Source organism: Nyctibius grandis, chromosome 2 (assembly GCF_013368605.1).
Source record: "Nyctibius grandis isolate bNycGra1 chromosome 2, bNycGra1.pri, whole genome shotgun sequence".
NCBI lineage: Eukaryota > Metazoa > Chordata > Aves > Nyctibiiformes > Nyctibiidae > Nyctibius > Nyctibius grandis.
The window spans coordinates 107,801,978-107,818,479 of record NC_090659.1 but is presented as its reverse complement, the minus strand read 5'-3'; the positions used below and the strand labels follow the sequence as shown (position 1 = coordinate 107,818,479).

General features: G+C 36.7%; 1 protein-coding gene across 1 annotated transcript in view; it reads left to right on the top strand.

Annotated features, from left to right (window-relative positions):
- Window positions 1–16,502, top strand: part of RNF17 (ring finger protein 17) — a 48,291-nt gene that overhangs the window by 5,921 nt on the left and 25,868 nt on the right. Inside the window, 10 exon segments of the mRNA XM_068395325.1 lie at window positions 1,924–2,004; window positions 3,287–3,387; window positions 4,223–4,394; window positions 5,762–5,838; window positions 8,174–8,248; window positions 9,477–9,748; window positions 10,911–10,997; window positions 13,624–13,785; window positions 14,697–14,886; window positions 15,340–15,505. Of these exon segments, the coding sequence (XP_068251426.1) occupies window positions 1,924–2,004; window positions 3,287–3,387; window positions 4,223–4,394; window positions 5,762–5,838; window positions 8,174–8,248; window positions 9,477–9,748; window positions 10,911–10,997; window positions 13,624–13,785; window positions 14,697–14,886; window positions 15,340–15,505 (1,383 nt within the window).

The window sequence follows — 16,502 nt, the reverse complement described above, 5'->3', positions numbered from 1 at the left end:
GAGGCTTCACAATATTTGGGTTGGGGCTTTTTTGTTTCTTTTTAAATTTGAGACAGCTGCAAGGCTCATGCAACACAACCTTTAAAGTAGTCATTCAGGGCAACAAGGTTGTTGGACAAATGGCTGTGTCTTGAAACATTCTATTAAGTTTTCTAACCTGATCTTTCTGATTGAGGTTTGTGAAGTTTTAGGGCAGGTGAACTAATGTTGTGGATATTTTGAAATGACAGAATAAAACGTAAATGAATGATACATCCTTTGCCTGTTCTGTTTTCTTCTACGGAGATTGTCCTGTACAGTTACCTTGAAAGAATCGTAACTTGCAAATGTCTGTCTTGGCTTCTTAGGTAGTTTTGTTATAGTGCCCATTAAAGTTTGAAAATGGTTTTCTTTTCTGAACCTTTTTTTTAAAAGTCTATTTGAAATAAAGCCATATCATGTTATCTTAAACTTCAGTATATTACTGTTGACAAAATATTAAAGGAAGTAGCCTGAGGTTATCTTTGAAGTGTCTTGAGTTTGAGGTCATAAGTAATATTTTGATGGTAGTCACTTCTTCTGTTGACAGAATATCTTCTTTTATTGGAGAAACGTGTTGAGAATGAGCTCATGTGAAAACCCGCATTTATTGAGATCCTAGTCTAACGGCTGCTTTTGTTTCTTAAATTTTTTTCAGACTCCTTTATTTTGTGGTTGGTGATTCCTAGATCTTTGACAGTATAATTTCTTACTTCACTGAATGAGTATATCCATGTCTTTTATGTTTTAGAAGGATTTTTATTACTGCATCATTTATCATAATGAAAACCACGAAGTACAGAGGGAGCAATGTAGTTCTGTGACATTTTTACCTATGATGTCTCCTTGCATCCGCTCAAAATAGCGTGGGCATAGTTGTCACAGGGAAGTATTCCTAGCGCAGTTAACGTCCAAGTCATAATAGGAGGAGGATTTTCTTCCCTTTTTCTGCTCCTAGGAAGACATAATTGGTCTGAGATGTGCAAATACATTAATTGGAAAGTAGTTCTAGAGGCGAAGGTGACAACAAACATCTTTAATATTAAAACTCCATAATGATGTGAGTGACTAATAGGTCTCTCACAGACTGTGGGCAGCACTTACTTTCACTTTTACCAATGTCTGGTCAGAGGCAGAACTATTTCAGGTTTTGAACTCTAAGCTTGTGTTTGTTCTCCTTAACACTAGTGAGGAACCCTTTGGAAATTGGAGATGTTAATTAAGTTGCATTTTGGCAAGGTGAACTGGTTGCCTGATAGCGACAGCCTTACACAGCACCATCCCTGACTTTCTGGGGCATCCCCAGCTGATGATATTCTCATTTTGCTTTTAGCAAAATACCAGTACTCTTAACACCAGCTTTAGTAGTGCCAGTGACAAAATAAGACATCTCTGTATGTACATTTGCTTCTGTGCTAATTCATACACAAGTATTTTATTGTCTTTTCTTGCATCAACAGAACAGTGGGAGCTTATTACGTTTTTAAATTTTGTTGGTTTTCCCCAAATGACATTCCTAAATATTTTATTTTTTCTAGACTGCAGTCTTCCCATTCTTCAATCTTGCATGTTTTCTTTCCTCTGTATTAGTAACTTTATTTTGCTTTTCCTCATGTACTATCTTTTCACTTGGTTTTTGTGTGTATGTGTGTGTGCCAATGTATTTAACAAACAAAAAAATGTAGAATCCATGTTTCAGAAATACTGCAATATAAATGTTCTCAGTGTAATTGAGGTGAGCTAAGTATTTTGGCCTATTTTCAGCTATACAGCTGCTCAGAGCCTTACACAGTTCATCAGTCACCCACATCAAGTGCCTCTCTGTCAAAATGGCAAATGAGTATAGCCCATCTTGTCTTCAAGTCATACAAGCAACTTTATATTCATTGGCAAATCTTTCCCCAGGACCATGAAACTATGGAAGATATCGATGAAGTTTTGTGCACGGCTATTTGTAATCTCAGCCACTTACATGATGCAGAGGAGGTGGGTGAAAATAAGTTAAATAAATAATGAAATATTAAATCCTGTCCTTGATTGAAGCTGTTTGTTATGAGTAGTCACACATTAACATGCTATTTAAACATGCTTTTACTGCCTTCATTTTGACACCTCTCGTCCTTCAACTGTTTGTGCTGTTTCTGTGAATATACGGCTTCAGACTCCAGACTATAGTCTGGAGTTTACAGACTACAGGAGGAGTCTGTAAAGGAGTACATGAGCCTGTGCATAATTTAAAGTTACTACGTCAATCCATATATTTAGCAGAACCATATATAAGCCAGTCTTTAAGTACTAAGCTTGTGTTTCCTTGAATCAGGGTAAAATTCAGCATTTGTTTTTGCACTATAACTATGCTAACTTTCTTGTTTTCATGTGCCTCTTTCTGTATTTAAAGGTGGAAAAGAAATTATATGGGCAACAGAAGTAATAATTTTAACAGACACAATATGCAAAATGTGAATCAAGTAATGCATTTTTATGCACAGTATATAGGAAGAATCCTGAAATACTGAATAATGCTGTTAACAGGTTTTAATGAGTAACCTATGAACTTCATCAATGATATTTATTTTAGTTAAAATTTTAACTCTTATTAAATGTGCTGTGGAAAAGCCTGCAGTTCTGTCTCTGCCTTTATTTACAAGATACCCAGGCATAGAAGTGTTTAATGATCCAAAAGCTTAAAACAAATTCATTCTAGTAAGTGGGGCCTGAAGTGTCCTTAAAACCTGTTTTCCGTGCCGTTTCTAACGTTTCAGTGCAGCGGCTGAGCTGTCAGTTAAGCAAAGTTATGTTAAATAACTAATTCATATACTAATAGCATCTTGTAAAAACCTAGCATTTCAGCAGCTTTAACATAATAACTCACGCGTACAACTGTGGTCTTTCAACAGCTTTTCAACAAAGGCTGATAACTGCCAAAGCAGTGTTTCTTGCCTCATAGACCTAAACAGTTGACATGAGGATCCAGACAGTGTGAGCTGACTAGAAGTTAGAGAAAACAAAGGGACTAATGAGCTATAACTTTTCCTACATTGTATCATGTAGTCACACTCTGATTTGCCTTTTTTCTTTCTTTTTTTTATACCAATCACTGTGTGGTTTAGTGTCATTCTTTCTACTGGAGTATTGATCGCTGTCTTACTGTTCATTGCTTCTGTTCTGAATTTAAAAAAAAAAAAGATAAGTAATGTGAGAATAATGAAAAAACAATAATGAATAATGAAATAATAAATGCATGTTTGTTCAATACTGAATGAAATAGATGCTGAAATACTTGGAACTGAAAGTGAAGCAGGAAGGAGACAAAGTTGCAGAAACTGCAGATAGAACGTTTGATGAACTTACTAGTTCTCTCCTGTCAAGGTAGTAATCTGATTGGTAGGATGGTGGGAGCAAGTTGTTTTTATCAAGAAGTTGTTTCTAATTCAGATAAAAGAATTCTAAATAAAATTACAGTCTTCCTTGTAACAGTATTTCATAATACCTGTCTTTAATTTTTGTGCAATAATTTTGCCCTTTCATAGTGGCATCTTGGAGATGGTTTGCATGGTTGGAAAACGCTAGTGTATGCAGCCTCTGCCCTTTAAAAAAAAGAAAAAACTTAGAATACTCTTAATGATGTTAGTTTTCTGAAATAGCTCAATTATGAGGGTTTTTTCATACTGTCATTAGTGGCTGATCAGTTTAACAGCAAGAACAACTTTTAAAAAATTGACTTTCTGCAAGTTTTCAAGCTGATAGAAGCCCAAGGACGCTTTATTTCTTCATTTTCAAAAATACTTGTATCTTCAGATTTAAGGGGGGGAGGAGTGTCAAAGCTTAGGATTCCAGAAGAGCCTCTGGGAGGGGAATATGATATCTTAATAGACTGAATTGTAAAATCCAACTATTTAGTTTTCAGTTGGATATATATGGAAGTACCAGGAGGCTTGAATGGAAGAGTGCTTTAAACATTTAATAAAAAAATGTTTCTCCGAACGAAGTGGCTTTTCAGTGTGAACTCTTGACTGTTGTGGTTCCTCCAATTATTAAGTGGGTTTTCCATGCTTTCCACTTTTCACTGAGGAAAATGATATTTCTGTGTGAGATGTATCCACTTCGTATTGTGGTATAACTGACAATTGTGTGTTACGGTTGAAGTTTGAATCTGTAGAGCTGAGTGCTTATTAAATTCTGAAAAGTAATATTTTTAATACAGGAAAAGGAAGTTGTGTGCAGAATTAGTGAAGAGCGTCAACAACTACAGTGCTGATATTGCAAAAGCTAAGGAGGTCATTGAAGAGAAGAAAAAGTGCTTGATTGATGCCATTAGGATTGCAAAGGAATTAAAAATTACATCTGCTGTAAGAACCTATTGTGATCTCTCTCAGGTAGTTACATTCTTGCAGTGTGAATTTTTAATGAATACATTCAAATTTGAATTGAAAGTTTCTGATTCGTCTTTCAGTTTGCTGGCTTCAATATTGAGATTTTTGCAGTAATGTGTTCTTACGCACACACAGACACACACACAGAGTTTATATTTGGTCTTGGTCACAAAGTAGGGTCTGGTAACTGATGTGAGACAAAAAAGATGGTCCTTGCCTTGAAGAGCTTGCTATCTGAAACAGCAAATGGAGGGGGAGGACAGGAAAACTGTGACATGGTACTGATCAGTGAAAGGGCAGTGTTTTCAGCACTTTAGAAGTCTCTCAAGCCTCTCCCATTCCAGAGCTCTCCAACCTTCTCACTGAACCCTCTGCTCCAGGATTAATAGCCACGTCCTCTTGATCCTGTTGGTCCCAGACCTTTACTTCCATTCTTCTTCCCCATGATATCTGCTGTTCATAGAAACACAAGCTACCTGCTGTATCAGACCAAAGGTCCATCCTGTGAGGACTCCTGTCTCTGACAACAGAGAGGAAAAGATAGTTGGAGAAAGAATCTAAGAACCTGGGCATTTAGTGAGTATAGGAAGTTGAAGGTTAAGGATTTTATAATCTGTAGGATACATCAGGGTCATTACACTGAGTAAACATGACCTCATGGTGTCATAAGCTTGTGTAACACTGCCTTGAATGTCTTCATAATGCTTGTGGCAGTGTGTATGTGTACATATGTACATTATATGTATGTATTCATATGCAGTGGCAGAGAGTTACACATTTTAATGTTTGAAATGAGGTGTATATAAAATAGTTCCCTCTGTTCTTTCTAAATGTGCTACCCAGTTATTTCATTTAGAGCCTTTGTAATCCTTGTGTTGAGAAAAAAATTAATAACTGGTCTCGTCATTCTTTGAAGTACTGTAATTTTTAGACTGTCATGTGCCCTGCATCCAGTTGTCACTTCTCATGTGAAGGAACTTAGTCTTTCTCATCTGATCCCTCCTTTTTTCTGTCATTTGCCTCCATCTTGCCTAGTGTGACTTTTGGGAGCTGGCACCTATCACTGTCATCCCATAGGCCTGCCTTCTTACTTAGAAGTCATCTTCTCAGTAGTTGTTCATACAAAAGGAAGATCTGACTCCTGCTTCTGTTTACATGCTAACATTACAAAATCCCCACCCATTAGGTCTTAGCAATGGAAGAAGACAGAATTGAGAATTGGCTATTGGTTGTTAATGAGTAAACTCTAGGATTTTTCTTCTGTAAAATTAAAGAAGTTATACTCTGGCTTTGTCATGTTGTATATAATAGGTGCCTGTATCATCTACTTTTTCTGTAACAGAAGCTAAGACTGTACTTCTTAATTTCAGGTTATTTATAATTTAAAGTTGCCAGTTGAGGCTGAGCTCTCAAGAGTGAATAGTTTGAAGGAAAAAATATCTCCAAGGTAAGTGACTGGAGTGGGAGGTATATTGGGAGGTAAATGGATGCACTGGTTATCTTAATTCCAAAAACTGTTCATATAACAGTTAAACAGCAGAAATCAAGCTGCTTCACTTGTGTTTTACTGAAAAGCTACTAGTTCAGATGTATATAAACTCACCACTAACAATGCACAGTAGCCTTCATCTGAGGCATCAGGGAGAAAGCACATATAATTTGCTGCTATGTAAACAAATGTATATGCTTTTTAAAAATTCTTGACAGAATTCTGCCACTTCTAAACTTCCTGTCCTTCTCTTGTAAGTAGAAATAAATTGAGGAAATAATGGCTTAATTATTTTTTTTAAAAAATGAATCAATTTGTCACCTTCAGGAAAGGCTTCAGTGCTTTTTGGGGCACTGATGTCTAAGAAGAAATTTGTGGAAAATCCCAGTTACCATGTTGCCCTCTTTGGAAGTGAAAAATATGATTTTTATATCAAAAATGGGCAAGAAGATGTGTCATAGCTCTGGTACAACTGACCCTGTGCAGCTTGGTCATAAGGTCAGAGTACTGTAATCCTAGTGTATGAAGGCCATGTTTGGGATCGATGAAGGAGGGACAGAATGAAGATCATGTTAGGTTGGAACATCTTGGGGATCCCATTATATTTCAGGACATGGAACCACTCTCAGGGGTAGAGTGGTTATGTGCCCTCAGATTCTGACTGGCGCAGAGAGATGAAGCTCAAATGGATTACTTGCATGCGACTTGTGAAAAATTATCATAGACTCATTTAGGTTGGAAAAGACCCTTAAGATCAACAAGTCCAACTGTTAATCTAACACTGCCAAGTCCACTGCTAAACCATGTCCCTAAGTGCCATATCTACATGTGATTGAAACTCATAGAATGGTTTTGGGTTGGAAGGGACCTTTAAAGATCATCCAGTCCAACCATCCTGAAATGAGCAGGGACATCTTCAATTAGATCAGGTTTCTCAGAGCCCCGTCCAGCCTGATCTTGAATGTTTCCAGGGATGGGGCATCTACCACCTCTTTGGGCAACCTATTCCAGTGTTTCACCATCCTCATCGTAAAAAACTTCTTCCTTGTATCTACTCTGAATCTACCTTCCTTTAGTTTAAAACCATTACCCCTTGTCCCATCACTACAGGCCCTATTAAAAAGTCTGTCCCCATCTTTCTTATAAGCCCCCTTTAAGTATTGAAAGGCCGCAATAATGTCTCCCCAGAACCTACTCTTCTCCAGACTGAACAGCCCCAACTCTCTCAGCCAGATGCCTCCAGGGATGGTGACTCAACCATTTCCCTGGGCAGCCAGTTCCAATGCTTGACAAAAATTATGACAACTCCTATCATACGTTAGTTGAGTCATTAGAATATGGCTAAAGGAATCTTTACAATCATATTTTAGTGAACTTAGTGACTTGATAGGTAGGGCCTATTTTGAAGATAGTGTCAGTGGTGAATGAGAATTTCAGAGAAGCCTATTTAAATGCAAAATGGCAAACTCTCCCAACTTAGAAGAAGGCTAAAACATGACAAAATCAAATTTGTTTGCATTGGAAGACCTTTTAAGAACTTGAACAAAACGGGAAAAAAAGAGATCTGATGAAGGATGAGTATAAAGGCCTCGCATGCTGGTGCCACTCCAAAATAACACCAAAGGTGAAAAAATCACAAGGAGGTGCATAGGAGTTGAGGCACATTCTGTAGACATAAAATACTGTAGAATGAAGGGTGGATATGTTCCTGAAGGGACAGTGGGGAGAAGAAAAGATTGGCTGTTGAATACTGCTTACATTTCAGTTTTCACAAATTGTTCATTATAACTGGACAGCAAAGCTAAGGATTTGATTGAATGAAGTTATATTTACAGTTCTGTTAGTGTAACTCTAAAAGTACTGAAAAGATTTTGCTAGCTTTAATCAGTAAAGGAAACAGCTGTTTATTAGTGTAACAATAAACAACAAAAAGAATATATCTTTTGGACTTCAGCTATGGTTTTGTTCTTCAGAATTGTTGGAGAATTGTTTTTCTCCATGTAGAATAATTTATTGAACTAAACTGGGTATAGGTGTGAAAACTCAGTGAATGTTGGAGTACTCTGTGCAGGAGAGAGAAAGCAAAAGGCAAGAGAGTTTTTAAGTATGAATGTTAAGATAAAGGAGCAACCAAATCTGTTGTTAAGAGGAGTGGAAAAATGAAACTGAAGTAGGTAATTAATCTCTTATTTTGTCCCTCCATGAATATTGTGCTGAAAAATACTGTACATCGCAAACTGTCAGAGTGATTTAGGTATTCATGTTCACCTTCTGTAATGTTTCTTCTCTCGAGATTCTTCCTTAACACTGATGAGATTATATCTTTGTTAGAAAATCTGGGCAAGATTGAATGGGGAACAGCAGGGCAGTAAGTATTTTTTTACTAAAGAGGATAGGTACAGTAACTTACCTGTTTTTCTAATGGTTAAATATATATTGGAGATTAAATTTAAAAAGAAAATCAAATCTGTATATGCTTGTGGGTTTCTATGAGTATAATGAAACAAAGCAAAACTTCAAATGCTGGTATTTCAATCATCATTGCAGTTAATCCAGTTAGTGTTTCTGGATTACTGACATGTCAGTTCTGGTTCTGACATGTCAGTTTTACTTGTGTTTCACCCAACTGTATTTCACTGTATCACTTAAGTTGTCAAGATTTTTTTATGCTGTGTATTTTTTCAGTTTTGGCTGGCACTTAATGATACAATCATAGAATCATAGAATCATTTAAGTTGGAAAAGACCTTTAAGATCATAAGAGTCCAACTATAAAGCTAACACTGCCAGGTCCACCACTAAACCATGTCCCTAAGCACCATGTCTACACATTCGTAGTACATGTAATAGAGATGTTCATCAATTCAGTATATGAAAATTACTTCATATAAGTGTAAATATATCTCTAAAATCAACAGCAAATACTGAAATTTATAGTATTTCCACTTCACAGTCTAAGTACTGATTGTGTCAAATGCCAAAAGAAATTACTTAAGATGAACTTGAAACAGAAAAAAACCTGAATTTTATTTTTAAAATTACAATTACTTTTATTTTATTAGTCCCCTTTACTTACTTTTCTCCCACCGTCTTTGTCAAAAACTTGAGAAAATGGAATGGAGTTGATGTTGTAGTTAGCACTGGTTATGTTAAAAAAGGCTTATTGCATACTGTAGTATTTGAAAATCCTTCAGATTACAGTGAAGAGTAACTGTTAGTACAAAAGCATCTGACATGCCTTTTGTTTTTAGCATGAACTATCTATCACATTATTAACATTTTTTTCAAATAGTTTGTATTTGTACCTGTGGTCTCTGATCATTTAAGCAAGGGTAGCGCTTCTACTGAGCTGTGCCCAAGAATATGTGCCATTTCTGTGCCAGTCCTTTTTAAGTTTCAGGAATGATGTTACTGTTTTTGTTGTCTTGATATTCAAAAACATAACACAGTTTATTTCGAAATAACCACCTCTTATGAGGTGTTTTCTTAACATAGTGATACATTTTTAATAAAACCTCTACTTTGACTCATGTGCTTTTCTGAAAACAGACTGGATTATATTAATTTGTCTCCAAATAAATGTTTTCCCAAATATAGTGAAGATAATGGACGACACACTGTTATCCTTGATGACGAAGAAATGCCAGGTTGCGATACTCAATCATCTGTAGAGAATACGTTTCCAGCACTTAGCAGAGAAAGTAAAATAAAGGCTCTTGCAAATAAACATGGTGTTCACAAAGAAGTGAAGAATACTCAAGTACAAGAAACATTTCCTATGATACATTATCAGAGTATTCCTGCTCTACCCAAATCTCCATCCAGCCCTGATGTCATAATAGAAGCAATATTTGAAGATGACATGGAAAGTAAGTTTCTTAATATCTGATGTTTTCAATGTTGCATTCTTGAGCATGATGTTATTTATGTGTTTTGTATTATGTTGTGTGTTTGTAGTTAGCTCACATGAATTCTCTAACTATGTCTGTATTTTACTTTATCTTCCTTTGAGCTAACATTGTTTCTTTTTTGTGCTCCTTCAGCTTAGCTTAGTGAAAACTTTCTCAAAGAGGGGTCATAAGTTCCTGCATCTGCCTGGATGATTCTCTTTGACTCTTAGTTATTACAGTCCCCCTCAAGAGTTTCTGACATTGGCTCCTGGAGGATGCTTTTCTGGCAGTTCCCTTGGCTTCCTGAATCTTCTCCCAGGGAATTGTCCTATGTTAACTGGCAATAACAATTACATTCTTCAGCTTGTCAGGTTTTCCCTGGACTGTATTAGTAAGAGTGTAGCTAACAGGTCCAGGAAGTGATCCTTTCCCTCTGTTAGGCTCTTGTGAGACTGAATCTGGAGTGCTGTATCCAGTTTTGGACGTGACAGTACTGAAAGTCACTATTGTACTGGAGTCCAGCAGAGCCTACCAAGCTGGTGTCCAGGGGGTGCTCAGGGATAAGGCTGAAGGCCTTAGGAATAAGTTGGAACATGGAGATTCCGTTTAGATAATAGAGGGGGAATAGATAGATGCATCCCACAGTATAGTTAAGGTGCTTAACTTCAGAGTGTTCTATGTCCACAGCATACCTAGAAAATCCCTATGATTAGTAATGCTTGGGGAGGATGAGGGAGAGCATAGGGATGGTACGTGAGAGTAATTGTGGTAGTATATAGCTGTGATCAACGTGAAATAAATTTCAGAGTTTGGGCACTACTGTCTAAAATAGCATGTTCCAGAATACCAGTGGACTTCACAAAACCCTTGTCAGAACAAAATTCCTTCAAACTGCAGTCTTACATGAGTTTTGCATGTCTTCAGTCTAAGTGATAGTTTTGTAATCTTGGAATTGGCATGTGAGATGGCCATGTGCACATAGTCACTGTGTGTGCATCTGTTCCAGTCACATCAAATGGAAGAATTTTTGCCTTTCCAGTACCCTTAAAATACATGTAATTTCTCTTTACTGTGTTTGCTGCTTTACTGCATATGTATAAGTACTTAACCAACCTAATTCATTAAACATTTCTCCTAAAACAATAAACAGAGTTTCCCACAGAATATCGTGCTGATGAACAGAGGAAGAAACTCTTCAAGAAGGAAACACCTTTTCAATGCAAACCTGGTTAGTGGTTTTCCTATCTGGTAAATGGTTTTGTTTACTAGAAGGGACCTATCCTCTAAACAGTGCAGACACTGGAATTTGTTGGAGGCTTGAACACATATGTTAGCATTCTAGCTGGGATCAGGAATGTACTAGGAACGAGATCTCCTGACCGTCCCTAGTTAGCAAGTGTTTGCTCACATGTAAGAGCAGACTTGGGGCACGTGAATTGACTTCCTTCCAGTTAAAGCTAGTCTGGGAGGTGCTTACAGTGCAAATGTCATTCTTAGCACCAGCAGTTTTGCTCTGCAAAAACACTCCCTGGTCTGCTGTCCTTGCTAATGTAAAGACTATACTGTCTTAAGATGTGCTATAAAACCACTTAGGTGGAAGATGCAATATAGGAAGCCCCAAGCAACTTTCAGAAACTCCACATTGGCAGTGTTTCTCAACACCTGACAGATATTTGACATAATGATAACAGTGCTTGCTGTGAACAGTGGGACCTATTTCTTAGGTCAGTAGTTTATTTACTGAATTTTGAACTGTTGTCTTGTTTTCCCTCCATCCATGTTTTGTTTTCTGAATTAGGAGTGAACAGATAAATGTACAAAACTGAGAGTAATTTGAGGAAATAATTTTGTTCAAAAATTCTGTAGACACGATTCATGCGGTGCTTTGAGCTTTGTTCATTGTTGAGTGTAAATGGTAATAAAAGTTGAAGAGTAGAGATCACAGTACTGGGAAAGAAAGAAGCTGACCTAAGAAGTTGACAGAAGAAGAAGCAAATGTTGAAAATACTGCTGCAAAAAGATGTGCTTTAATCTAGGACACAATATTAGCAAAGAAAAAAGATTACGGAAATTGCATTTTTTTGTTTTGTTTGGGGTTTTTTGTTGTTTTTGTTGGTTTTTTTTAACCTTAGAGTCACATAAATGTGCTCTCCCCTGACAATTTCCTGTCCAATGACTTGTGAATTCACTAGCTGGTCTTAATGCGACTTGACAGAATATAAGGGAATTTGGTCATTTTAAGTCCATAACAAATTCTGTGGAAATAAGTAGTTAGCAGAGAAATTCTCGTAATGCTCATACTGAAGTTAGTGTAGTGTGTGCTCACCCTTTATTAAACATCAAAGAATTTGCCTGGAAAGACAAACACCTCACACTATCACAGTTTTGTGATATTTGAGCCTTTCCAGACACTTGAGTTTCTCTCACATGTACACTTGGAGAACAAGACCTAAGAGATGAAGTGATCATAGAGTTACTTGATGTGATTGTTCTTATCAGCAATATGCTAAAATATGTATTTTGTGCGATACTGGATCTTTTTGGATTATAGGAAGCATAATTTGAAGTTAGATATAGCGAGTTCTTCATTCTCTCCTGCTAGTAGGGTTAGTTATCAGATGAATAATGTGTGATAAATTTTTCAAATCCTTTTCAGGCAGCTGTGGTTTGTTGGGATTTTTTTGTTTGCATTTAGTTTAAGGAACATTCTCAAACAGCTTAAAGACATCTCTTCTGGATCCATCTGGCTCTAGTGGTCCACTACTGGCCCAGCTCCTGTTAATGTTTTTGGCTGGAAGTATCAGCCTCCACTGATCTAGTGAAGTGGCTGTTAATATATGCTTTTCCTGACCTACTTAAGGCAAGCTAGCTGACTCATCACATCATTGGAGATGGTGAACAGGGGTGATGCAGGGGAGTTAATGTACCTATAGCTGAAATCTTTCAAGTCATTCAGACTTTACTGAGATACCATCTTGTCCACTAGAAATACCCAAGAGTAATCTTGCATCTGTTCTGGACACTGCATTTCCTAAACTTCCAAGCACAACCCTGCGTACATGTTTGGAATGATTCAAATGCCGAATGCTTTGTACAATCTTTTGCCCACAATCGGTTGTAGTTCAGAGATGGGCACAGAGATGGCAGTGCTCTAGGATGCTGCAAATCTGTCTGCTATGCCCTGATCAGTCATGCAGGTGGCATTGGATCTAGATGATGCTATCCGCTCCTTGCAGGAAGTTTTGTGGTGTAAAATACTCCTGTAGGAATTGAGTTGCTGGGCTTCTAAAACCTTCTGACCCATCCACCACCTTTGGTGAGTAGCTTCAGAAAGAGAAACCTGTGTTTTGGATCCCAAATCAAGGGAGGTACCTGCAGTACAAAGGATTTGGATGCTTAGTCAGAAGTACTCTTATATAGGGTCATCTCTTCACTAGCTTTAGGCCATTCCTTGATCTTCATGCAGTATCACTGAACAACTATACAAAAGTGCTTAGCATACCTGTTCTTAGAGATAGGAGTCTTAATCTCTCTAATTTGCTTTCTAAAAGCTTCCTATTCCTCTGCTAAATAGAGGGAATACCAATTTAGAATTATCTGCTTAAATTCAGACGACCACTTTGTAAGCAGTCAGCCAGCCTTTTGTTTTGCAGGGTAGCTTAAGTACAAAAGAGCAGATTTAATCGGAAAGCAAACATGGTAACTACTTTGAAAGGAGTGCGAGCAGACTTGTCAGATTAAAAGCTATTTGAGGTACTTTATGGTTAATGCAACATAAACCTAATCACATGTCCAATCACATTGGTTGGAGTCACTTGGAGAGTGTTTGATAATCTGTTTTGTGTCTTACTCAGGTTCAACAGAACTAGTGTTTGTAAGCCATGTTATAAATCCATGCCACTTCTATATTCAGAGATACTCCCAGATGAAAGAAGCAGGGGTTTTGGAGAAGAAATTGAAAAAATTTTGTTGTGAAAGGAGTTCGTATCTGTTGCCTTCAGATATTTTGGAACTAGGTAAATTACTAATTTCTAAAGGTCTACATTAGCTTAAAATACTGTATTGCAGTATGTCTTCCTTAGGATAATATTCTTCCCTCCCCACTCCCGTTACATAGTAAAGCAGTCCTTATATGTTCTGGAATCTACAATTAAGGCTTTTTGGGAAACATTTGTACGCATTGTTTGGTAAAGTAGACTTTTATTAAATCATACAAATGAAAATGGTAGAAGTAAAAAAGACTGCAGTTCTTCTCAGCCTCAACAAATTGAGTGCTTAGAGTAACCAGCAGTTGAAACACCTGGCTGTAAACTTAATGTTTTCCAGTATTAGGTAGTAATTGTTAACTGATAGTTCTTTTTCAGTATACTGATTTTAATGACTAGCCTAGTTCTTTCATTAGTTCAGTAAGTCAGCTTTTTCTCATGCAAGCAACATTCCCTTCCAGTGCATAGATGATTTTTTTTTGAAGTTCACTAACTGGACAGAAACCATTCTGGAAGTAAAAATGAAATAATGCATTGCTAAATCATTGAAATTATTTTCTAGCCCACATGTTGACAATGGTACTCACTTCTAGGAGGTGTTTACAAAACCGATAAAAAGTATGTAATAGCCCTCAACTTCAGTGTTTTTTTACCACTTTACTAAGAGGCATAGAAAGTTTGCCAGAAATTACTTCTTAATACAAGCCAAACACTTCCTAGCCTTACAGCCATTGTGTAAATGAATGTGGGAAGAAAACTTCTGGTGGATATTGAGACAAGGTTTTTAATGTCTTTGTGTCTTTATTTTAGCAGTAGCGCTCTTACTACCTATGTGGAAGATAGGCAACAATGGAACATTATGCAGAACTGTAATACTTCCAGTTTGAAATATCTTCAAATACTGAATTCAGTCTTTCTTTTTTTGATTTACTTCCATATAGGTGCTAGAACTTTTATTAAGAGTAATGAAACTGGAGTGTGGTGCCGTGGAACTATCACTGAACTAATTCCCCTAAAAAGTAAACATGAGAGGAAGCCTTGTGGTCCAGTAAGATACAAAGTTTGTGATATTGCACTGCTGGAAGTATTCCTGATTGATTTTGGGAGCTCTGCGGTTCTAATTTTCTCAGGGTATGTTTACAGAGAGAGGTTTTTGTCTGCAATTGTTGTCCTTGACTGTTGTTACTTAAGAGGATCTCTACTAAGAAACAAGTCCTCCATCAGCTTCACACAAGCAGATAACCAGATATTCAAATGACGCTAATGTTCTGTATGTACATATTTCCCACAGGAAAAGTGGCAGTGTATGCAAGTACACAAGTGTACAAGCCTTCACACGTTAAAATGTTTAACTTAGACTTGCATTGCAAAAGAGAACATGTGAATCCTCCATGTTTAAAAAAAAAAAAAAAAGATGCATTTCATTGAGACTTGCTGGTTTCGTATCAGTGACATGACATTATGCCAGTTATTGCAATAATGACTTTATTTTAAGTCTGGGGTTTGTTTGGGGGGTTTTTTGGTGTTGAGGTTTTTTTGCTTTTTTTTTTAAGCTAGTACTGCTGTTATTCCCCTTGACAATAGATATGTTCCTGCTGAAAGGCCTGAACCTGCTCCTCTGCAAACTATTGAAACAGATGACATTTGTTTGTTTATAAGGAAACCTGATCAGCATATTGAGGCAGAACTTGCAGCTGTTCCTCCTTTAGCAGTGCGGTGTTCTTTGAAGGATGTTGTTCCTAAAAATGCAGTAAGTAAAAGCAGTTTGTATTATTTCAGGAGATTTTTTTTCTTCCTAAGATTTATATTAAAGAACTTAAATACATAATTTAAACTTATCTTATTTCAGTATAAACAGAAGGAAGATCAAGAGGAATACAGGGTGTATTTTATTTTTTAAAAAAAGTTAAATCTTCTTTTGTAAGAAGATGGGTTGCATTGCTTTCATTGGAAAGGAAACGAGAGCTTATAGCAGTCTGTCTTAAAAAGCCTCTGGGTTTACAAATGCATATTTCAGGTTTAAATCTCACTACTCTTACTCCAGACATGTTCTTTTGTCAAATTTACAAAGAAATTACAGAACTGATACTCTTATTCTGTGTCTGTCTGATAACTTTATGCAAGCAGTTACTTTCAAAAATAATCCAAACAGAGAAGAAATGGCTTCAGAATTTTTGAGAGAATCTTTTCGGGGATTGTCCTTTGTTACTTAAAATTTTTTGCCACATATTGAAAAATGTTTTTTGTTCTCTTTCAGTATAACAACAATAAAGTACTGTCAGCCTTTATTCCCGTAGAAAAAGACATACATTGCAGCATTATTTTCTTCACTTATTTATTAGGCTTCCTTTATTTTTGCAACATTCACATGGGAATGAACTATGTCCAGTGCAGCTGTGCATTTCTGACAGTATAACTGCTGGTTGGTTTTGAGCTTTTTTACCAGTCTGATGTTGCCTGAAATAGCTTTAATAGGAAAGATCTGGAACAATTTTCGCAGGTGTGGGTAAAATGCTTTCCTTGTATGTGCTTCCATTTTTTTTCACACTGAAGAAGCACAGATTTGCAGTATCAAATGAGAAATGCATTAACTTGATCCAAGAGAAATAAATTCAGGCAGGTTTTTCAAGGTAGGTAAAATATCAAGAAGAATGTTGTGGAGAGGAGGAATGTGTAAATTGACCAAACTATGCTGTACGTTTGTATAAAGACACAAAAAGAGAAGAATAAACTTTCAAACCAGTTGG